The 24,114-nt window shown below is 41.9% G+C and overlaps 1 protein-coding gene across 2 annotated transcripts in view; it reads right to left on the bottom strand.

The window, feature by feature from the left end:
* The window catches only part of OTUD7A (OTU deubiquitinase 7A), a gene marked incomplete at both ends in the record, with an annotated part of 77,602 nt that overhangs the window by 33,954 nt on the left and 19,534 nt on the right, over positions 1 to 24,114 (bottom strand). For both annotated transcript variants that reach the window (XM_084253051.1, XM_084253052.1), the window contains 2 exons: positions 3,967 to 4,185; positions 16,122 to 16,304. In XM_084253051.1, the coding sequence (XP_084109177.1) occupies positions 3,967 to 4,185; positions 16,122 to 16,304 (402 nt within the window). The remainder of the gene's footprint in view (positions 1 to 3,966; positions 4,186 to 16,121; positions 16,305 to 24,114) is intronic.

Raw genomic sequence — 24,114 nt, 5'->3', positions numbered from 1 at the left:
TTGTATCTCTGCGTGGGTAGGGTGTCACCAGTGCTTCGCAGCCAGCGCCCAGCACCCAGATGGGGTATAGGCAGCAGCAGGTGGAGGTCTGTATCGGGTGACTCTGGGTTTCACAGCCATCCCATGTGGCTGCAGGAAAGCCAGGCTTGAGAGGACCGAGCACCTGGCTGGTTCTCTCAGCTCACCAGGGTCAGTCAGTTTGGGCTGACTCTCGAAGCCTCAAAACCTCCCCAAGGCACAACCGTATTTGCTCCAACCCCCATATCCTTCCACGCAGACAAAACTCAATTCCAAGACTCAAAGGGGACCCTAGATATTTTTTCACAAATATGCCTCTGTCCTTCGGACCCTTGAAGAACAGAAGCACTTCCTACAGCTTTGACGTTCATCTTCTCCATGGTCAGGGCATGTGACATGAACTGTCAGTGAGGTCAGCCTCTCAACTCAGTAAGTCTAAGTTCTTAAAAGATGTTTCCCAAGATTGGAGAGTTGGGGTAAAGTAGGATCCTTTACAAACGCTAGTCCAGAAAGGAAAATGTAAGTGATAAAAATGAACATGTGAAATATGGAGAGAACAGCACAGAAGACATCACAAAGAAGTAAAGGCTGTGGGGGGCATGATCAGGTGTGGGGAAGGCATCGGGCAGACTCTGTGCCTGGGACCAGGATCCTAGCTAGAATACAGAGGCAGCAACTTCTGGTGCAACTCCCTGTTGTCAGACCTGAACCTCGCCAAGGTGGGCACTGCCGTGGCATTCGAGAGAAACCAGCTCAGGAAACTTTTCTCTTTCCTAGTCTGTAGTAATTCCCCTTCTCTATGAATAGTGAATCTTTATTTATTTGTTTGTTTGTTTGTTTATTTAAATATTTTATTTTATATAATTCTTACATCTATTATGAAAGCTGTGTGGAGATTCCACAACCTACTAAAGATAGAGCTTCCATATGATCCAGCAATTCCACTCCTAGGTATTTACCCAAAGGACACAGAAACATTAATTCAAAAGGGCACCTGCACCCCTATGTTTATAGCAGCACTATTTACAATAGCTAAGCTATGGAAACAACCCAAATGCCCAAAAATAGATGACTGGATCAAGAAGATGTGGTACATATACACCATGGAATATTACTCAGCAATCAAAAAAGATAAACTCATACAATAGTGAATCTTTTGCTCAAAACATATTTTCTGCATCATTCATAGAAGCATCTTTGGAATAGACAGCCTCCACAATGAGCAGTTTAGGGTTATTGCTAATGGGACTGTAATGGGACTGTTTTGTGCTTGTTGATCACCAGTGACCTTGAGGCAAGATGACGCCATGCTGTGGGTCAGTCATGAGCTTGCTTTTGGTGGCTGCGCAGCTGTTGAGAAAACAAGTCACCCACAGCCATGGCGTCAGATCGAACACAGTGACTGGGAGCTTGCACCCTGTTCTCAAACCAAGCACGGCACGGGTGAGGATCACCTGAGTCCTGTGGTTGACACCTGGTTGCCAGGCTGCCCCACACAAATAAGGCCTCACTGCTCACCAGCCCTTCTTTTGTTTGCGGCAGTGCGTGCCGCCTGCCCAGAACAGGTGAGGAGACCCCTTAGCCTGCTCTACAGCAGTGGCATGAAGCCAGGCCAACAGGGTTGCTGGGTGGGGCCTGGCATGCTAGCTTCCTGGCCGTTTCTCATGTGCCCTGTAGATCTGTCCTCTTTGTACACCCAGGGTGACCTGCAGGGACCCCAGTAATGAGCTCTCTGGTCTCTCCCCTCCTGCCAAGTTGGGGAGCTGGTCAGAGCTGGGCTAGGGGAAGAGTATGGCTGGAGAATTCACTTCTCTAGCACCTTCCTTCTCCCTCAAGTCACAACTCCTGCCGATGGCCCTCTCCACCTGCCACTCCCATCCTCTGCACCTTTGCCAGGCCCACGGGCGGGGGGCGGTGCTCCTGCAGTGCGGCTCCCAGCACAGCACTATCCTCTGCTTAGAGCCCATAAGTCGGACCCACCCTCGGCCTGGGGCCCGTTCACGGCTCCGCTCATGGAAGGTGTGCCTCCTTGCCTACCAAGGAGGAAGCGACTGGTCCATCCAACACATGGTCAAGACCATACCAACCTGTGGATCCTCCTGTCAGGTCTTCTGCAACCCTCGAAAGTGCTTGACAATTTTGTGTCTCGGTCAAGAGCTGAGACCAGCGCCACTTCCTAAGAGAGAAGCACTCACTGGCCTGAACAGCCTCGCTCCTCCATCCCGCTGTGCTGGGATGTCCCCCACTCACGGGGCATCTCCACGTGCCAGGCCTTTGGAAGAGAATGCTCTGCTTCACAGCGGATGGGATCAGCCGACTGAAGGCGGTGTTGAAGGCCTTGTCCCTGACCCCAGAGAGAACAACGGCTGTGACCAGGCAGAGGCAAGCTCGAGGGGCACCATCAGCCTATGCTGCAGGCGGAGCCCCCATGGGCCTGAGAGGAAAGGCACAGAGTCTTCCAGGAGCCCCCAGATGTGTGATTTTGCAAAGATTTATAATTCAAGTGGCAGCGAGTGGACAGGTATTGCTCAGTGTCAGGAAGACTTGCACCTGTTTTAGACATTTGTTTTGAGCTAATTATTTTACTTATGGGACTCCAAAGAGGACAGTTGGGCTTGTTCCCCGAATCTCTTCCTTACTGGGATGGCAGAAGAAATATCAAGGTAAGGGGGACACTGAAGCCAGGCTAACCCAGGCTGGGGATGGCAGGGGGCGAAGTACAGAAGGAGCCGATCATGTAACACTCAAAGGACTTCACCAGGCCCAGCCTGTCTTCTCTTTGCAGAGGGTAATTGAGGCCCAGGGAGGTCACCCAGCTTGCCACGGAAAGGAGAGGGCCTCCTGGTGTTCTGTAAAGCCTCCATCTTTCTTTTATTGTGGAGATATCTAAATGACAGAGTGTGTCTGGGATAATGGTGAGAATTTTGGCCCAGGGGATATGAGGATAATGATGAGAGTTTAATTACATTTACTTTCTGATACAAGGTATAGTAGTATAACTATATATCATATTCACTTTAATGGCTGTAAATATAGATCTTACCAGGCAAAGGAAGGGAGAAGAGTAAAAAGGAAGGCAGAAAGAAGGAAGGAATAAAATCTTGCATCCTGAGAACATTCTCCCAATCATTCATCAACCAGTCTTACAATGCTCAGTGCCCATAATCAAGCCTCACCAAAATCCAGTCACATTATCCCAACCCACTCTATGGCATACCCTGTTATCAAAGCCAAGATAAGAGATGACAAGTAAAGAAAACTATATACCAATACAGCTCATGAAACAGAGTCAAAAAACTTTCAAAACTGAAATAAAATTATATGTACCCCCCCTTATAGACCTAGTCCTCCCTCTCCCCCTAAACCACAGAAACCTTCTTCATTTATTAATAACTGCAGTTTTGATGAGTATTTTGCTTTGTCAAATCATCTGCTATATAAATATCATTCTGACTTGCTTTACTAGACACAACAACCTCAAAATTCTGCTGTTTTGTTGCAAATGTTTTGTTGCAAACATTTCCTTTCTCCTATGGCCAAACAGCATTCCACAGTGTGGGCAGACCACGTCTTCTGCACCCAATATTCTATCATAGCATTAGGAGGCTGCCCATGGCCTTTCTCATCTTTGTTGGCACCCGTCGGGGAGCTGGGGGGCAGGGAGGAGAGGAGCAAGGCAAAGAAGCATGGAGTTCTCTGTAGAGGGGACGGGCCTGGCAGTTTGAATTGAGGAACAAAGAGAAAGTGCAAGAGATCTCAGCAGCGCACAGTCAGCTGCCCCTTCTCCCGCTGGTCCTGGGATGGGGCACAGCCTGTCCTCAGGGCAGGGGTTCTGGTTCCGGCCTCCAGAGTCTGAGCTGGAAATCCCCGAGCCAGACACGGATCTCTCTTGCCCCCTCACAGTTTCTGGAGCCTGCAGGGTGTGGGCCGCTGTGACCAGCAACTCACCTGCCTGCTCCAAAGCTATCATGGTCGCCTGCTCAATCAAGTCCCGTTCAATGAAGCTCCTGAAGTCTTCACTGTACACGCTCAGATCCGGCAGCTGGAATGTGTAGATTGGCATCTCCAGGGGGAACTGCTCGTTGTTGCACTCACTTGCCACGTGGGACCGGGCCAGGGAGACGATGGCTGAGCTGGCGTGGGAAATGCCCCGGGAAAGTCGCTTTTCTGCAAGGGGAGAGGGAACGACAAGCACGAGAATGAGTGTGGCTGTGTGAGTGTGCACACCTGGGCACACACACAACATGCACATGTACACAAGGACAGGCTCACTGGATGCATGCACACTTGTGTGTGTGCACACACCACAGACACCGCATGTCACACGACACACCACACACATGTGCATGGCATACATGTACATTTTCATACACACATGCTCACACGCACACACACACACACACGCACACCCATCTCCTTCCTCCACCATCCTGTCAGTCTTTTCTTGCAGGCCACCTGCTGCTGGGCTAACTCTACTCGGCCTGGTATAAGGCACTTACTCACTCTGAGTCATGGAACCATTTAGAAGGAGGCGAGCTGCCAGCCCACAGCTCCGCACCCATTAGCATCGTTAAAGATCACCAGCCCTGCTCTTTGCATCGTAAGTGAAAGCCAACTCAATCCAGCAGAGCTGCCCTCTTCCAGCATTCAATGCTAAGAGCGAGACTGCTCTTATTTTCGTGCATTTATATATTTTAAGCAGGCAGCAATTGATTTGGGCTTTCTCCACTGTGGCTTGGATTTGAAGGTTAGGTTACTTTGTTCAAGTTACTCTGATTGACACAGCTCACACACAGATTCCCGAAACACATGCCACGGGGCATGACACACAGGTAGGATTTCTCTGAAGTACCTCTGATGTGGGGAGGAAGTTGATCATGTGATATCAACACAGAAGACACATTTGTTCTCTGGATGCTATAGAAATGTACTTGTGCTTTTAAGTCTTGTGCTTAAATAGCTGACATCTAACATAACACAAGAATTCTTAAACTTAGGATGCTAGGTAGAGGTTGTCTTTTTTACATGCGATATTTGTAATAATGGGGAATTCTTTTGGCAAGACAGTGGTCTTTTCTTTTGCTCAGAAAAATAAAATTCAAACTGATGTTGGAGTGAGTGCTGCGAGAAACGTGTGGCTCATTCCTGAGTATATCCGTGCAGGTCATTAAGACTCCCACTTCATTTCAGGTGAGCCTGCTCATGGGCCAAGTTCTGGTTCAGGCTGATGGCCTGCTTTCATCTAGAACAGGAGCAGTTTACTTCTGCCCTTGACCTCTGCTGCCTTCATCACCCCAGCACCACATACCAGCCAAATAGGACAGCTCCTTAAACCCCAGAGCCTGCTGAAATTATCCACACGAGCCACCCCGAGTCTGTTTACCCTGTCTTGCCTATCCCAACGAAACTATAACAATGGCTCCTGCCCCTGCAGTCTCTCATCTCCCTCTCCTGCCTGACCCTGGTGCTGGTCCCTGTGGCCCTGCCTCCCATCTCTCCAAAATGATGAGTGTAAAAGCATCTTTCATGATAGCCTCTTCTGTGTCTGTGTGTCTTACATATTTGATTAAAACAACTCCCAGGTACATTTTAAAACAGGTGGGCAAACCTTTCCTTAAAGGGACAGACACAAACGTTTTAGGCTGTCAGGGCCACACAGTGTCAGCCACAACTACTCAAGTGTTTGTGGGGCTGAAACAATGACAGGAAATACATTCAGGAGGGGGTATGGGTGTCCCAATAAAACTTTATTTAAAAAACTGGCAGTGGTCAGATTTGGCTCCTAGGTCATCGTTGAGAGAGCTGGCGACATTGAGAGAGCTTCATTTTCCATTTTGTTGCACTGTGACTTCAGGAGGAATTCAATAAAGGATTCATACATCTGGTTCAGACACTAAAAGTTACTAAAGTAGACAGGATTGTTCATTAAACTAAATTAATGGGGTTTTGTTTGTGGATTTATGTTCCTTTTCCTTAAGTTACATCTGATCAAAGTCACACAGGAGCAGAGTAGACCCTGATTCCACGCACCAATCCTGCCAACCCCCGTGAGCAGGCAAGATGATTACTTGCTGCCTGTCAGACAGTCCAAGGAGGGTCATTTTGGTGTCTGTTGGGATTATGGATCATGAGCAGGCAGGAGCTGAGGTGTGTGGCCCCGAAGGAAGGTCCTGAGGGGGAGGAGCAAACCCAGTGTCTGCAAGAGGTGGTTCCTCCATCTGTTCTGAGAGTAGCATGAGGGAGAATTTAAGAATAATATCATTACAATGGACAGTCAGTAATGGAGCCTACTGTCCCTTCCTTAAACCACCTTGCTAATCCAGTGGAGCAAAAGTGGGTGAGTTTCCAGGGATAGTGGTTTGGGGAAGACTGAAGAGGGGTTCTAGGCATGCCCCAACCTCCCCAGGAATAGTCCCGCCTCTCCACGGCACCTCCACCTCCTGGGCTTAGTAGTTACAACACAGGGGCTGCAGCTCTTGGAATGAGCAACTTCTAGAATGAGGAGCTAGGAGTTCCCTTAAGGAGCAAAGTCAACTGTGAAGGAGGAAGCAAGTGGGGCCCACTTTGAGCCCAAATGAAAACATCCACAGTTTTTCACTGAGTGCTCTTCCTCCCCACGTTCTCCGTCAGAGGGTGCAAACCAGAGTGCCCGTCTTTGCCTTTTCGCTGATACACACTGTGTGACCAGCCAAGATGGCTGGTGACTGCAAGCTCAGTGTGTGCACTCAGGGGAGACAGACGAATCCCAGAGCAGCAGGCACGGTTACAGAACCACAGTGCCTGGGGCGGAAGGGACCAGGAGGACAAAATGGTAAAGCAGCCTGGTGAAGAAGTTTAAGAAGAAAAGAACCTATTAGGCTGTGAAATAATAATAGAAAGTGTGAACACTGACTAGGAGAATGGACTCCTGTGAAGAATGAATTCGATGTGAGAATATCAGGTCAAGGGAATGTTTTGGAAGACCTGAAAAGGAGAAACAAAAAGGCAAAGGAAGAAAGGGCTTAAAGCATTTAAGGAAAAAAAAAAATGGACCTCAATATTTTATTCCACTAAACAAAAATTAAGTATATCATTGTAAACATCTTTAGGCACTCAAAGCTGTAGGAGATTGATTATGCAAAAGTTCTTTTAGAAATGAGTCTCTGAGGAAGTGTTCTTTCAGGGAAAGATAAAAGTAAAGAAGTTAATTGTCCAAGGAAGCTACGAAAATAATTAAACATGATTGAGGGCTAGTGAAGACAAGCAGGGAGAAGATGAAATCATATTATAATATATGTCTCTTCCAGGGCAAAATATTTGTCAATAAGTTTTTTTTAAAAAAATAGGGGAAAAAGCTAGATATAAGTTTTAATAGAATAGGGGGCAACTATAACATGAGTAAAAGTAGAATGTGTAAGTTTCAAATTAGTAAAAAATTTTAATTAGTCAGAGAAGACAGGAAAGGAGAAAAATGCAGACAAAATTGTATGGTAAATAAAACAGCACAAAGAAGTACTGACATGACCTAATTAAAGAAACATTAAATTCATGGTTGAGAGAGAGATTCTTGGATTGGACCATAAAATAATATCTGATGATGATACATCAGTTATAAGAATCATATTTAATATCAAAGGATATGAAAAAATTAAAAATAATAGGTGGAAAAAGATATTGCATACAAATATGAACCAACAGAAGGGTAGAAATTTAATAACAATTAAAACAGATTTAAAGAGGAAAGTCATTATATGGGACAGAGACATTCTTTGTTAGTGAAGAAAGAATAATAATAAAGAATGGCCTGACAATCATGAGCACATGTACACCTAATAATATGGTCTCAAAACAAATACAGTAGAAGAGACAAAGTTAAGAAAAGCAATAGATAATGAATATTAAAATGTCTAATTTGATTGTGGCTTTGCTAGAAAACAGAACAAGCATAAAAAGTAGAGTCCCAGACATAGATTTCAATGTAGTTTGAATAATAAGACTGAGCTAATAGAAAGAAAGACAACATTCATTCACAATAGTGCGAGATGGTTGACCTAATGCAATCAAACAAGAAATGGAAATCGCTGTGTAAATATCAAGAAGAATATTAAATTATTTCAGATGGTATGATTGCATACTTAGGAAACCCAAGATATTCTCTCAGAACAAACTATTAGTATTAATGAGATTTATGCAAATTACTGGATAAGACATAAATATGCAAAAAGTAAGTTGCTTTTTTCTATGCCTAAAGATGTAACCAAATCTGAATAAATGGAGAGGCATACGTAGTGTTCTTGGATGGGAAGACAATTATTACACTATGCCAATTATTCTTAAAATAAAAACCCAATCCAAGCCTAGAGGGGGAGTGGGCACCCACGGCCGGGGCAGACCAGGCATGCGAAAGAGTGCCTGTCTCCGAATCACCATTTTAGAATAGGGACCTTTCTTCAATAAAGACTGCTTGAAACCAGCAGAAGGCTCCCCATGGAGCCAGAGGGAGAAGGTTCCCTGTGCAGTCAGAGGTGAGCAGAAGGTCCCCACAAGCCCGGTCCCACCTGGTAGGAAGTTGGATCCCAGAGGAGGATCCAGAGATTTGGAACCCAGAGTGCAATCCAGCTGCCCCACCTCCAGGGAAGTCTGTGGGACTTTAAGATGCACCTTTGTAACTAAACACAGAAGGAGGAGAGATTCTGTGGCAGTGACCATTAAAATACTCAAAGTACCACTGCCTCACTAGACTTCTGGCATAACAGTTTTTGACTCACTTGGATTGCCAGTTTCTGAAACTCTCGAAGAACACACCAAAATGATGCCAGCCAGTACCAGCGGCACAGTGTCCCAATGCATAAGGCAAATTAGAAGACAGGCAGCAAAGAAAAGAAAAACTACAAGCAAAGTAGCAACGCCTCAGAAAAAAGACACACCACACAAAAAAAAAAAAAACAAAACCAAACAAACAAACAAACAAAAAAAAACACTCACCAGCTTGCAACTACAGTGACTTGGAAGAACTTCTGAGCCTTCCAGAAAAAGAATTTAAAATTGCCATGATGAAAAAACTGATGGAAGTCATTAAGGAAAACAATGCTCAGAAGAATGAAATTGAGTCCCTAAAGAGGGAAATGAAGGAAATGCAGGAGATCAAAGGATTAACAGAAGAGCTAAAGAATGCTGGGAAAAGCAGTGATAACAGAATAGAGGAAATGTAAGAAAGAATAAGCACTCTTAAAGACACAGAAATAAAAAGAACCAAAACAGAAAAGGAAAGAGAAGTGTGAATGAAAAAAACTGAAGAAAGACTTCGGGAACTATCTGACTCCATGAGGAAAGGAAATATAAGAGTTATAGGAATCCTAGAAGGAGAGGAGAGAGACCTAGGAACAGAGAAAATATTCAAGGAAATAATTGAAGAGAACTTCTCAAACATGAAGAAGGAGCTGAAAATTGATATACAAGAAGCAAGAAGAACACCAAACTTCCATGATGAAAGGAAAACTACAGCAAGACACATAAGAGTAAAGCTCCCAAGAATCAAGGACAAGGAAAAAATAGTGAAGCTGACAAGAGAGAAGAAACAGATAACATATCAGTCTGACATCAGAAAGGAAAACCAATCAGTCTGACATCAGACTTCTCCAAAGAAACACTATTATGGGCAAGGAGAGTGTGGAGGGACATAGTCAACAGACTTCAAGACAACAGATGCCAACCAAGAATACTCTATCCTGCAAAGCTTTCTTTCCTCTATGAAGAAAGAATAAGGACCTTCCCAGGCAAACAGAAACTCTGGAATTTCATTACGACTAAACTCCCACTACAAAAAATACTACAAGGAGTCCTAAAACCAGAACCTCAGAGGGACGAATAACAACGAAAGAAGGCTAAAAAAAAACAGTTATTAAAAGAATAAATAAATAAAATCAAAGGAAAGACAAACACAATGGCAAATAGAGATGCTAACATATCAATATTAACTCTAAATGTAAATGGACTAAACTCTTCAATAAAAAGACACAGAGTCGCAGGCTGGATTAAGAAACAAAACCCAACCTTTTGCTGTCTCCAGGAAACACATTTAGCTACAAAAGATAAAAATAGACTCAACATTAAAGGATGGAAAACAATCCTACAAGCAAATGGAACAAAAAAGAAAGCAGGAACAGCTATACTTATATTAGATAAAACAGATTTCAAACTCAAAAATGTAAGCAGAGACCCCAACGGTCACTACATTATGATCAAGGGGACAATACTTCAAGAAGAAATAACACTCATTAACATATATATATATATATATATATATATATATATATATACACTCACCAAATGAAGGAGCACCAAAATATATCAGACAACTATTGTCATCTTTGAAAACAGACATCAGAGAAAACACATACGTAGTAGGAGACTTCAGCACACCACTATCAACAGTGGATAGATCAATGAGACAGAAAAATAAGTAAAGACACTAAAGCTCTAAATAAGGACCTAGAGCACTTGGGCTTAACAGACATCTATAGAACACTAAACCCCCCCCACCAAAAAAAAAAAACAAAAACGGAGTACACATTTTTCTCAAGTGCACAAGGATCATTCTCCAGGATCAATCACATGCTGGGACACAAGACAAACATCAACAGATACACCAAGATTGAAATCATACCAACTATCTTCTCTGACCATGAAGGCATCAAACTAGAAATAAACCATAAAAAGAAGGCAAGGAACTCTCCTACCTCATGGATATTGAAACCCATACTACTGGAAGACCACTGGACTAATGAGGAGATCAAAGAAGAAATTAAAAAATTCTTTGAATTGAATGACAAGGAGGGCACCAATTTCCTAAATGTTTGGGATCCAGCAAAAGTAGTAATAAGAGGAAAATATATATCAATAGAGGCTCACATCAAGAAACAAGAAAGAACTCAAAGAAACAACCTAATCTCAAAGCTCAAAGAACTAGAAAAAGAACAACAAAAAAACCCCAAAACCAGTAGAAGAAAAGAAATAATAAAAACCAAAGCAGAGATAAATGAAATTGAAACTAAAAAAATATCCAAAAGATCAATGAAACCAAGAGCTGGTTCTTCAAAAAAATAATAAAATAGACAAACCCCTAGCCAGGCTCACAAAAGAAAAAAGGGAGAAAGCACAAATAAACAGGATCACAAATGAAAGAGGAGAAATCACAACGGACACAGCAGAAATCAAAAGAATAATAAGAAACTACTATGTACAGTTATATGGAAACAAGTTCAACAATCTAGAGGAGATGGACAAATTCCTACAACTCTACAATCACCCAAATCTAGATAAAGAAGAAATAGAACACCTAAACAGACCAATTACAAGCAGCGAAATTGAAATGGTAATCAAAACCTCCCCAAAAACAAAAGCCCAGGACCAGATGGATTTACAAATGAATTCTACCAAATGTTCAGAAACGAATTAGTGCCTATCCTTCACAAACTCTTCCAAAAAATTGAGAAGGAAGGGACAATACCAAACACGTTCTATGAAGCCAACATTACACTAATACCAAAACCGAACAAGGACAACACAAAAAAAGAAAACTACAGGCCAATATCTCCCTAATGAACACTGATGCAAAAATCCTCAATAAAATTTTAGCTAACAGAATCCAACAATGTGTCCATAAGATAATTCACCACAACCAAGTAGGATTCATTCCAGGAACACAAGGATGGTTCAACATCCGAAAATTAATCAACGTTATCCAACACATTAACAAAAACACATATAAAAACCATATGATAATATCAATAGATGCCGAGAAAGCTTTCAACAAAGTGCAATACCCATTCATGATAAAAGCCCTTGAAATTCTTGGGATACAAGGAACATACCTCAACATCATAAAGGCCATATATGACAAGCCAACAGCCAGTATCATTCTCAATGGCGAAAAGCTGAAAGCATTTCCATCAAGATCTGGAACAAGACAAGGATGTCCACTCTCACCACTGCTTTTCAATATAATACTGGAAGTCCTAGCCAGAGCAATAAGACAAGAGAAAGACATCCAAGGAATCCAAATAGGAAAAGAAGAAGTCAAACTATCACTATTTGCAGATGATATGATAATATACATAGAGAACCCCAAAAACGCCACAGAAAAACTAATTCAACTCATCAATCAGTTCAATAAAGTGGCAGGATACAAAATCAACATGCAAAAGTCAGTAGCCTTCCTATACACAAACAAATAAATCAGAAGAAGAAGAAATAAAAAAAATCCCTTTTATTATTGAAACAAAAAAACCAAATACTTGGGAATAAATCTAACAAAAGAGGTAAAGGACCTATACAAAGAAAACTATAAAACACTGTTAAATAGAAGAAGACACAAAGAAATGGAAAGATATCCCCTGCTCATGGATTGGAAGAATAAACATTATTAAAATGGCCATCCTACCAAAAGCAATATACAGATTCAATGCTATTCCAATAAAAATTCCAATGTCATTCTTCAAAGAAATAGAACAATTATTGATGAAATTCATATGGAACCACAAAAAACCCCAAATAGCCAAAACTCCTGAAAAAAAAAGAAGTGAATGGAGGCATCACATCCCCAGACTTCAAACTATACTACAAAGCCATAATCAAAACTGCATGGTATTGGAACAAGAACAGACATACAGACCAATGGAATCGAATAGAAAAATCCAGAAATAAACCCACAGATTTATGGTCAACTAATCTTTGACAAAGGAGCAAAGCATATGCATTGGAGCAAAGAAAGTTTGTTCAATAAATGGTGCTGGGAAAACTACATACAAAAGAATGAAGCTTGACTACTACCTCAACCATGCACAAAAACCAACTCAAAATGGATTAAAGAACTAGACATAAGACCTGAAACCATAAAATACATAGAAGGAAATATAGGCAAAACACTAAGTGATTTGCACATCAAAGACATCTTTACAGACACATCACCCAAAGCAGTGATAGTGAAGGCAAAGATAAACAGCTGGGACTACATCAAATTAAAGAGCTTCTGCACAGCAAAAGAGACAATAACAAAAACAAAGAGAAACCCCACCAACTGGGAGAACATTTTTGCACACAACACTAACGATAAAGGACTGATCACAAAAATCTACAAAGAGCTGATGAGACTCAACAACAACAAAGAAAATAATCCAGTCAAAAAATGGGCAGAAGAGCTGAAAAGAAACTTCTCTGAAGAGGAAATGCAAATGGCCAACAGACATATGAAAAAAATGTTCAACATCACTTGTAATCAGGGAAATGCAAATCAAAACTACAATGAGATACCATCTTACACCAGTGAGAATGGCACATATTAAAAAAACTAGCAACAACAAATGTGGGCGAGGTTGTGGAGAAAAAGGAACTCTCCTGCACTGCTGGTGGGAGTGCAAACTGGTCCAACCACTATGGAGAGCTGTGTGGAGATTCCTTAACCTACTAAAGATAGAGCTTCCATATGATCCAGCAATTCCACTCCTAGGTATTTACCCAAAGGACACAGAAACATAAATTCCAAAGAGCACCTGTACCCCTATGTTTGTAGCAGCACTATTTACAATAGCTAAGCTTAGGAAACAACCCAAATGCCCAAAAATAGATGACTGGATCAAGAAGATGTGGTAAATATACATCATGGAATATTACTCAGCAGTCAAAAAAGATAAACACATGCAATTTGCAGCAACATGGATGGAGCTGGAAGGGATCATGCTCAGCGAAATAAGCCAGAAATAAAAAGAAAAATACCAGATGGTCTCACTCATAGCTGGAATCTAGAAAACTTAAATAAGGGACCAGGAAAAAGAATAACTATAAGAAGGAATAAATCAAAATCAACAAACAGCTATGAACCAGAGACACTCTATGGAGGGAGGGGGCCGGGGAAAGGAGGGGTTGGGGTCAGAATAAGGGGGTTGTAATTGTATGGGGAATATAAAAATAAAATTTAAAGACAAAAATAAATAAAATAAAAACAATCCAATTCCAGCTAGAACTCTAATCTTAATATCCAAAAGTCGTGGCAGAACAAATATCCAAAAGTAGTGAAAAAGAATTCAAAAATACTTGCAAAATAGGGACTTGCCTTAGCAGAGAGAAATACCATAGAAAGCTACTAAAGTCAAGACTAACAGAGCAGTATTATTCAGCTATTTACAAAATTTGAAATCAATTATGTGGGCTAAGAACAAAACTTAAAAATTGATATAGGAGGGCCTCCCTGGTGGCACAGGTGGTTGAGCGCAGCGCTGTGAAGCTGTTTGTTGCCTCTGCAGTGTGGGATTGATCCCGGCTGGCTGTGGAGATACCCACATGGTATGGCAGACCTCTCTTGTCTCGCCCGCTGCTCCCTTCAGCAGTGTATTTCAGTCAGTCTGCCTGTTCTGTTCCCTGCTCTGTCTCGGGTGAATCCTCAATCCTCTCACCCTCTCGCACCTCTGGCCTTTACCCCAGTTCTTGTATAAATAAATAAATCTTTAAAAAAATTGGTATAGGAAAATATTCTAGTAATTTTGTATTCCAGAAGACCTTCTAAATTTAGAGAGAAAACTTACCAGCCAACAACATTTTGTAGGCCTAATATTCTATAAACCAAGTTATTAAAACAAATGATAGAGTGTACATATAAATACATGTACACAGAAAATACATGTTTGTAACCTTAAGGGCAAAAAATGCTACAAATTGATTAAAAAATGAAATGTATCAATGGAAAAAGGGACCAACTAAATGAACAGGCAGTTCACAGCAGGGGAAACCTCACCACCTAACAGGCAAATGACAAGACAAAATTTAAAACAAGAAGACAGTTGTGAGCCTTCAGAATGGAAAAACAATGTAAAACCATCTCAAGGACATTGAGGCTGGAGTGAAGAAGGAAGGGAGATGCCTGGTTTCACGGCAATGAGCAGAAACGTGTTCAGGAAAGAAGCCTTAACATCATCAAATTAAAACTACTCGCATTTGCACAGGAGATCCACTCTGGGAACAAGACCTCGTGGAAGGAAAAGCACCAGTGTGGGCATGTGAAGATGATGAAGAAGTTTATTTTAGCATTGCCTATAGTGTTATAAACAAACATCCACCAAAGGGGAGAAAGAAATAAGAACAAACAGAATAATCATATATACAGGAGTGGTTTAAAAATTACTGTGCACTGGTAGTAAAATATTAAAAGACTTGGTTCATCTCCGATTGTTCAGCAAAACAAGCACTTTACAAGGTGTAATGTGCCTTTGCCCCTGATGCCTTTGTGTTTTGAACATGCCTGGCAAGAGAAGCAGGAGGCAGACCAGCATGTCACCATTGGTGATTACTTTAGTGAGATTTGGGAGGTGTGAAGAAAAAAACTCTTAGGTTTTTCTTGTGCAGTTGACTCTAGAACAACTCGGGGGTGAGGGGTGCAGTTGAAAATCTGGTATGACTTTTGACTCTCCCAAAGTTTAAGTACAGTCACCCCTTGGCATCCACAGGGGACTGCTTCTAGAACTCCTGTAATAGCAAAATCCACAGTTGCTCAAGTCCTTTATCTAGGTGGTCCTAGTTATCAGCAGGGTCCACATTCATGGATTCAACCACTTGGTTGGCTGAATCTGTGAATGCAGAACCTTTGGACAGAAAAAAAATCCTATGACAGGACCCTTGCAATTCAAACCCATGTTCAAAATCAACTGTGTAATTTTATAGTTCCCTGGGTCGTAATAAGGATATCTTCTGTAATTAATAGAAAAGAATAGTGAGGATGGGACTCACGGGATGATGATGCTAACACTGAACAGACACGAGACTGTGCTACTTGGGAGATAATTGAACTAGAGATGTTTTGATCTTGAAAAGCCAGAACTCCAGGAGGAATGCTGGCTTTTAATCAATGCGGGCTTCTGCAGAACTGGACACACCACCCAGCTTTTCGGAAGCCAAGGGAGGAATTGTGATTGGAAGCTACAATGGACGTTTTAGCTGAATACAAGGAAGGATGCACTCAGTGCCTGCAGCTGGGGGGTGAAGACCTCACCATTCTTTGCACCCCAGCCCTCCTGTGAGCCATGGCATCCTGGCCCACAGGGGGCGGTGCTTGAGCTTGGTCCCTTAGCCAGTACCTTGGGCAATGTCGTCCTGTCTTTGCAGGCAGGGCCGCTCCACCTTGTGCCCCGCCTGGGGTGGCTCACGCTCTGGCTGTTTGGGGCACCTGCCCTCATTGAACACATGTGGCAGGTTGGCTGTGTGCACCTGTCGGAGCTGCTCATAGTCACTCAGAGCGGCTGTCAGGTCCCAGTTCTTGCCTGTGGACAAGAAATGAAAAGAGATTACATTATTACTGCTGGGTAATGGTCTCATTGCAGAAAATAATTGTGCAAGAAGAGGGTTCTCATTAGCTCCTAGTAAACTAATAAAACTTCTGCCAGTAGTTCTCATTTTCCAAAGGATGAATGACCTTGTGTGTAATCTCTAAAAGTAGAATGTCACACCCACAACTACCATCGATCTGAACTATGTAATTGTGTCTCGTCTCATCGCCTTACAGCTCACACACAGTCACACACTTCAAAACACAACATTCCTAGTGATCACAACCTCCTATGAAAATCAAGTTCTACAACATACTGCTGGAAGGAACAAAACAAAAAGAAAAAGTAAGAAGAATTCCCAAACTTTCCTTGGACTTTTGCTCTGAGTTTTACTTTTTCTTTTAAGCTTAATATAGTGAAAAAAGACTTTCTTGTATGAAAACTTCAGCAGGAGTAGACTTCAGAGTTCAGGCACTGATTGGGAGAGATACCTGGTGGGACGGGTCTGCCCATCTACAGCAGGGATCTGTGCCTGATGCCAAAAAGACAGTAGGATCTGTGCCTGATGCCAAAGCAGACTCTTCAAGGCAGGAGGGGAGCTATTTTGGGAGGCTGGAACTCAGTGTGCAGGCTTGAATTCTTGCCTCTGCGAATCAGTGGACTTTTAATGGAAGGATAGAGGAAACACACACTGAATCCGAGTCAATTAGTAATCATACTCTTCTCCTCTTAATTTTTATCCTCTTTTGAAGATTAAGTCCCTCTCCATGTGAATAATTTTAAATCTAATTACAATTTATATCCTGAGTTTTAAGGTCAAATATCCAATTATCACAGGCAGATGTGAGTAGACTATCTGATTTCTATTTTCCTCTAATTATATATGCGCAGATCCTGAACTTCTAGCAATTCACCCAACTAGAAATACTCATTTTTCTCCAACAGCCAACCTGAGATGATGGAAGTATGTTCCTGTTGCCCTACCTTTCTGTATTTGCTTACTCTTTCTTCCAGCAATATTTGCTCCAAGCAGCAGAACAGCATCACTGTATGAAAGAATACCTATCTTAAAGACTTCATAGATGAAAAGTTCCCTGTTAAATTTTCTCTTTTACAACATGCTTCAATGGCTGATGATCACAACATCGTATCAGGTTATTGGATTAATACCAGGTACATATTTCATGATAAATTTCAACACCTGTGATACAGTTCACTAATGAAATGCCTGCCCTTTAAACTTCTAATCCATTTGATGATTTTATTGTCCAAAGAGGAACATCAAGTGGGGTTAAAGCTCAAGTTAAACTTCACATATATGATTTGTTCTCAGAGGGCTAATTTAGCCCAAAAGTGTCATATCTATAAAGGAAAACTGAAGCAGAGGTACATGAACTCATAGAAGATATGAATTAGGAACTGACTAAACATAGGGGAAAAAAGGAAAATCAAATTAAAATCATTTTAGAAATGAAATTCAATTATAAGGGAGCAAAGAGAAATGGATCACAAAACTGAAAAATAAGTGGGCACAGTGAAACAAATAAAAAAACCACATGGTTAGAGAGAAAGAGTAGATATAGAATATAAGTGCAAGAAATAACAAAACAAGAAATCTAAAATAACGGAAAAGAAATAATTTTAAAGCTATAATAAAGAAATCAAACTTTAAAATAAAGATTTGATTTAACATATTTAAAAGGCACACCCATATGAGCAAATTGTCCTAGTATTGTCAACACCAAGCTATAACTTTGTTTTAAGGGTAAAAAATAGATTTGAATATTTAAGCAAAAAAAAAAAGAAAGAAAGAAAGAAAAATCAGGCTGGTAACACACTTCTGGATTTTGGGGGCTTTCCAACCTTGGAGAGACTGTCCCTCCTGGGTTGATCTAATTCTTGGTAATAATTATTTACTCCCCAGCAATCTTTTATGTGCAAACCAGACAACACAGAGTCCACACCCCCACCACCTTCTTTCTGGGGTTCTCCTACTTTGGGCCAATGTCTCCCTAGAACACTGAGTGAATCTGGGCACCAGCTAGCACACAGTAGGGATGGTGCCTCCTCCCAGAGCCTGAAATCATTCATCTGGTTAGTCCTGAGCCTGCTGCTCCTGCTTCCTGCACATGGACACTGCATCAAAGGCTCTAGTCCATGTTCCCCTCTCACTCCCCCTGCCTCTTCCCTGATCTGGGTGGGCTGATTCTAGGCAACTGTGAGTAAAAGCTTCCTCATGACAGTCCTTCCTGTGCCTTCCCATACCTGCTTAAAACAAATATGAGGTACATTGTAAAACAGAAGACAGAAGAATATGCACACACTAAACAAAAAAGTAGAAACTCTAAAGGACACATTCATGAGACACTAGGATAAACGCCCTGACATACTATTATCGAGAGCATGCCACCGTGCAGGAGAGACGACAGAGCCTGGACAAACAGCCTCCAGCCCACTGAGGTCAGAGAGCAAAGGTTTACTATTGGCTCACAGGTGTGCTGGATGTCACACCTTCTCAGGATTCAGGATGACAGAGCAGGTGCTCTTGAACACTGCCCGAAAATGCGGCAGAGGAACACAAATCTTGAAGCATCTCCCATTAATGATAAAATACCCTGGCACAGGAGCGTCATCTCACTTCTGCAGAAGCAGTCACAGGGCCCCATCCATGCACCAGGGCCAGAGGGGTGATTCTCCCATGTGCCCACAAGGGGGAGGCAGAGAGCGCACTAACAGCGAACAAAGCAGATGTAAAATTAAACGTACACGAATAGCTTTCACATATAAAAAAAAAGTAAGTTAGAGGACATAATGCAAGAGAACATTCCATTTGTAATTGCAACTAAAAGATAAAGTACCGAGAAGTAAAGTTAAAAGAAATGTGAAAAGCAGAATATGCCTGAAGCCACAACAGCAGAACAGCATACGTTATGTTCTTTGGAAGACTCAAATCATCATTTCTTCCTGGGCTAATTTATAAATGCAATGATCTCAATAAAAAAGTATTAACTTGTTTTTTTTTTAATCTTTTATTTGTCTTAGAATCAGACAAGAAGATTTTATTGTTCCTTTGGAAAAATAAGCAAAACTAAGCAGAAACCCTCTGAAACATAAGCACAGTGGGGGTTGGGGGTGGGGGTGCTCGCAGGCACGGAATCCTGCGCCTCAATAATGGTTACATGAAGTCAGGCAAACCAATGCACATAAAGGAAAGTCCCAGAGACAAGGGAACACAGACAGACTGTGTCAAAAGGCAAAAGTCGATGTGGGAAAATGTCTGCTACTATCACCTCTCAGCACCCCTCCCTGAGGCAGATGAGTTCCTGAGGAATTCTGGGGAAGGGCTGTGCAGGCGGTGGGAGAAGGTAAAGGACTGGGTGGAGTGAGCCAGTCATCCCAGAGTTGATGAGGCCAGTGTGGTTGGGGGTGGGAGTGGGGACGGCCCCTTGGGGATTCAGATTGTGGGGAGGGGCCAGATATATGCAGACACAGCTGTGGGGCACCAGCCCTGCTCTCCCTACTTGGCCGGAGAGCTTGCAACCCAAAAGAGAGAGAGTCCTGGCATGAGAGCCCTCCTACCCTCCTAGGGGGTGGGCTGGGGGGAGAGATGAGAAGACTAGAGGAGAGAGGGAGGCCCAGGATACCAGCAAGGAAACAAACAAACAAAAACATTCAGAATCCAAAAGACACACGGAGGCATGAACTGTTAGCAGAATTCGTGGAAAAATAACTGCAGACACCCTTTAAATCTATGACAAGATGTTTAATTTCATTCACAAAGGAAATGCAGCTGCAGATACCCTGAGAAACCATTTCACACATTTCAGAGCTGCAGCCAAGTGAAAGCTGGAGACCCACGTGGGTGCCACCTTTGCAGGGAGACAGTCCACGGGCTGGTGGAAGTGTGGCATGATTGATGCCCGGGTCGGGCCTTTTCCCAGTGCAAATTTCCAGTGCATTTTTTCCCCAGGACTTTATCCTACACAAATACCTATACACATAAAAATGAGGTATGTACAATGCTGATACCTATACATAAATACCTATACATAAAAATGAGATATATACCACGATGATATGTTGTATCATCATTTTATAACAGCAAAATGAGGCAAAAAGTTAGGCATACACCTACCAGGGAACATTTCTATCAAGAGCAGGACACCCCACCTAGCACAGCGTTAGGCTGGTGCATGAAGGAATGAAGCGGCCACAAAAAAGATTACTAGCAAAATAAGAAAAATGTAAAATATTTATAATCGTCCCTTGAGTAAGGAGGTAAATGCATACAGAAATATATAAATATATATACTATATATATAGAACATATATACATGTACATATAATTGCTTGCATCCACATATACCAATCTTGGAAGGGTAAATATGAAATTAACACAAGTGGTGACTCAGGTGGGGGAGGAAGAGAAGGTGCAATTTTTTTTAACGTTTCCCTCTTTGAGTTTTGAAGTATTTGAATAAACTAGTTATCTAAAACAAAGTATATAAAATTGAAATGAAAGTAAAATTTCTTTCTAACAGGTTGAAAAACAATTGCCCAGTATTTTAAGTGTATTAGAGTGGGAATATTCTTTTTAATGTTTAGTTTGCCATGTTGCCAGAAATGGATTCCAACTCATTTACATTTACAGGCAACAGTTTTGAATTTCTCAACAATTATACAGAGCCAGAAATAGAAAGAACCAATTGAAATAACCCGTCTTCCAAGCTAGTTGATTTTATAAGGTTAGTTTTAATTAGCTTATTTTTATGGAAACATGGAGAAGGAAATTAGCTCAAAAGTCAGCTCAACTAATCTTCACATTGGCCATAGTTCATCAGATTCTTGTGTAACTAGAGTGAATATAATAATAATATTGCAAAATCATATTACGGACATTTTGTTTAAGAATTTTTGGTACCGAAAACTTAAAAAGATACCAGTATTACTTTGTACCCCACTTAACTATATGTGGTAAGTTTAAACAAATGTTGATTATTTTTATGTAAAAAAGAAGCCTTGCAAAAAAGTGCAAAGCCCATCTTGCAGGGGGTCAGAGGCAACAGGATCCCATGTCTATCTACTCCCCCCACAATGGATTTTGTAATATTGTACCAAAGTAGCTCTTTTCAAGATGACCAACCACTTTTTTTTAAAGATTTATTTATGCATACAAGAACTGGGGTACAGGCCAGAGATGCAGGTGAGAGAATTCACCAGAGACAGGGAGCAGAACAGCAGATGACTGAAGACACTGCTGAGGGTAGCAGCAGGCATGACAGGAGAGGTCTGCCGCTCCATGTGGGACTCTCTCTGGCCGGCCAGGAATCGAACCCGTGCTGCAGAGGCTGCGGACAGCTTCACAGCACTGTACTTAACCTGCTGCACCACTGGGGAGGCCCAAGATGACCAACCACTTTGATGCAGATAAATCCAAGATCATTTCTCTGTCCGAATTTAATATAGCTGACCTCTGTCTCCTTCTTGATTCACCCTCTTTTATTGGGGGGAGGGAGATCTAAAGTTCAGAATTGTGACTTTCACTCTCTTCTTACTTCTGCAGAGACACCCCACTCTCCTAGTCATCCTGTTATATCAACAGCTGTTACATTCCTCTCCTTCTTCCCTTTCCTCCTCCACTCAATCTCTAGATGGTGTTGTTCCTCAGTGCTCAGATCTGGGCCAAACTCTGTTGGGAGGTGTTTTCAAGAAAATCTTACTTCTCATTTAAAGGAACTGAGACTTCAGAGGAGAGTTGGCCTATGCTGTTATTCCCACTGTCGCTGACTGGAATGCAGGCATGATACCTGGAGCTGTGGCAATCACCTTGCAAACATGAGGTAACAAGCAGGGACATGAAAAATACAAAGCTAAAAATAATGAGCCTCTCTCTCTCTCTCTCTCTCTCTTTCTCTCTCTCTCTTTCTCTCTGTATGTGTGTATGTGCGCCTGAATAAGCTACTGTTATATGAGTTTTCTGTTCCTTGCAGTCCAACACATTCATAAAGGAGAGAGGGAGAAGAGAAAGGAGGATGGAAGACTCTAGTGAAACCCAAGTATAACAGAGGAGTACAGGGGCTCTAACTTGGGATTTGAAGAATGAGAAGAGTTGCTCTGAGGAGGCTGAGACCTGAAGGAAGAGTAAAAACTCTTTTGGTAAGGAGTCCAGGAGCAGGGTGAGCAGGGAAAGGAGTGTTGTTGTGAAGAAGAGAGCTCATTTGTGCACTGAGGATGAATGAAGAACAGACTAAGACAGGAGAGACTGAAGGGCACAGGAAGGATGGAGAGAGAGCTTGGAAGAGAGCATCTCTTGAAGGGTCTTGTATAGACGTCATGAATTTGGACTTATCTCCAGGACAAAGATGAGTCACTGAAGTATTTTCAGTAGGAGTAGGGCTTGATCATGTTTTTTATATTAGAAAACTAAAATGTCTTTATTAAAAAAAATTATGGGGGCTAACTAGCACAGACTGCATTAGGAGTGAGCAAAGCTAGAGAAGCAGAAAGAAACTTAGGAGGCAATTTAGCAATACTTAGTCACGCGTCCCTTGACAATGGGGATATGTTCTGAGAAACTCATTAGTTGATTTAGCCCTTATGTAGATGTCACAGAGTGTAATTATATAAACTAAGATGGTATCTCTTCTACATGTAGGCTATATGGTATAGCCACTGGGATCATTGCTGTATATTTTGTCTGTCTCTGAATACATCGCTTTAGGGGACGACATTTCTAATGAGAAACGACAGCCTCACCTGGTGACAGTGAAGATGAGAAGTTGGGGTTCTCCAGTGTCTGGTGATCACGAGGGAGAGGGAAGATGAAGGGAGTTGTCCAGGACCTTGCTGACTGGTCAGGAAATAACTGGCAAGGTTATGGTGATCTGCCTCTGGAATATTACTCAGCCATGAAAAGGAATGCATTTGTATAAAGACCAATTTGAGAGAATTTTAGTGAAGGATTGTTGAGTGAAAAAAAGTGGTACAATACAAGAAGAGGAAGAAATGCCAGATCTCTCTCTCTCTTCTCTGTCCCCTCCAGTGAGAAGACCTTGTGAGGACACAGTTAGAAGCATTTAAGCTATAAGGATAGCCTTCACCAGGAACTAAATTTCCTGCCACCCTGATCTGGGACATATCTAGCCTCCAGATCTGTGAGAATAAATGTCTATTGCTTAAGTCACCCAGTCTGGGGCACTTTGTCATAGCAGCTCGAGCTGACTAATACAGAAGGGCACAGGTGTCTAGACTAATGTGACTGGAGCCAAAGACCTGAATTTCCCCCATGCTCTGGCTTCAAAAAGCTCCACCTTTTAAGAAAATGTTTATTGATGCTGATGCATATGATGTAGAGGTATAGATTCACGCCTTGACAAATGCATAGGCTCCCATCTCTACCACACCTACCCCCATACCTTCCACCACAGTCCACTGGCCCCTCCTGCCTTAGCTCCTCTCTCCACACTCCCCTTCTGGTAGCCTTCATTCTTCCATTGCCAGATTTCAAAGGTTTTTAGTTTCTGTCTGTTCCTTTGCTTTATTTCTTTACATTATGATGTGAATGGAACCATCCAGAATTTGTCTTTCTTCTTCTGACTTATTTATTTTGCTTAGCATAATCTCCTCCAGGCCCATCCATGTTGTCACCAATGGCAAGATGTCATCTTTTAAATGGTTGAGTAGTATTCCATTGTGTATATATAGCACATCTTTATCCATTAACAGAGTGTCACTTTAATATGAAAATTGTGACACAGATATTTGAAATCTTCTATGCATGTACATGTGTGTCTGTGAACATGCA

Source organism: Talpa europaea (assembly GCF_964194135.1).
Source record: "Talpa europaea genome assembly, chromosome: 14".
Classification (NCBI taxonomy): Eukaryota; Metazoa; Chordata; class Mammalia; order Eulipotyphla; family Talpidae; genus Talpa; species Talpa europaea.
Note: the sequence above shows the minus strand (reverse complement) of the source record. Positions and strands in the feature narration are given on the sequence as shown.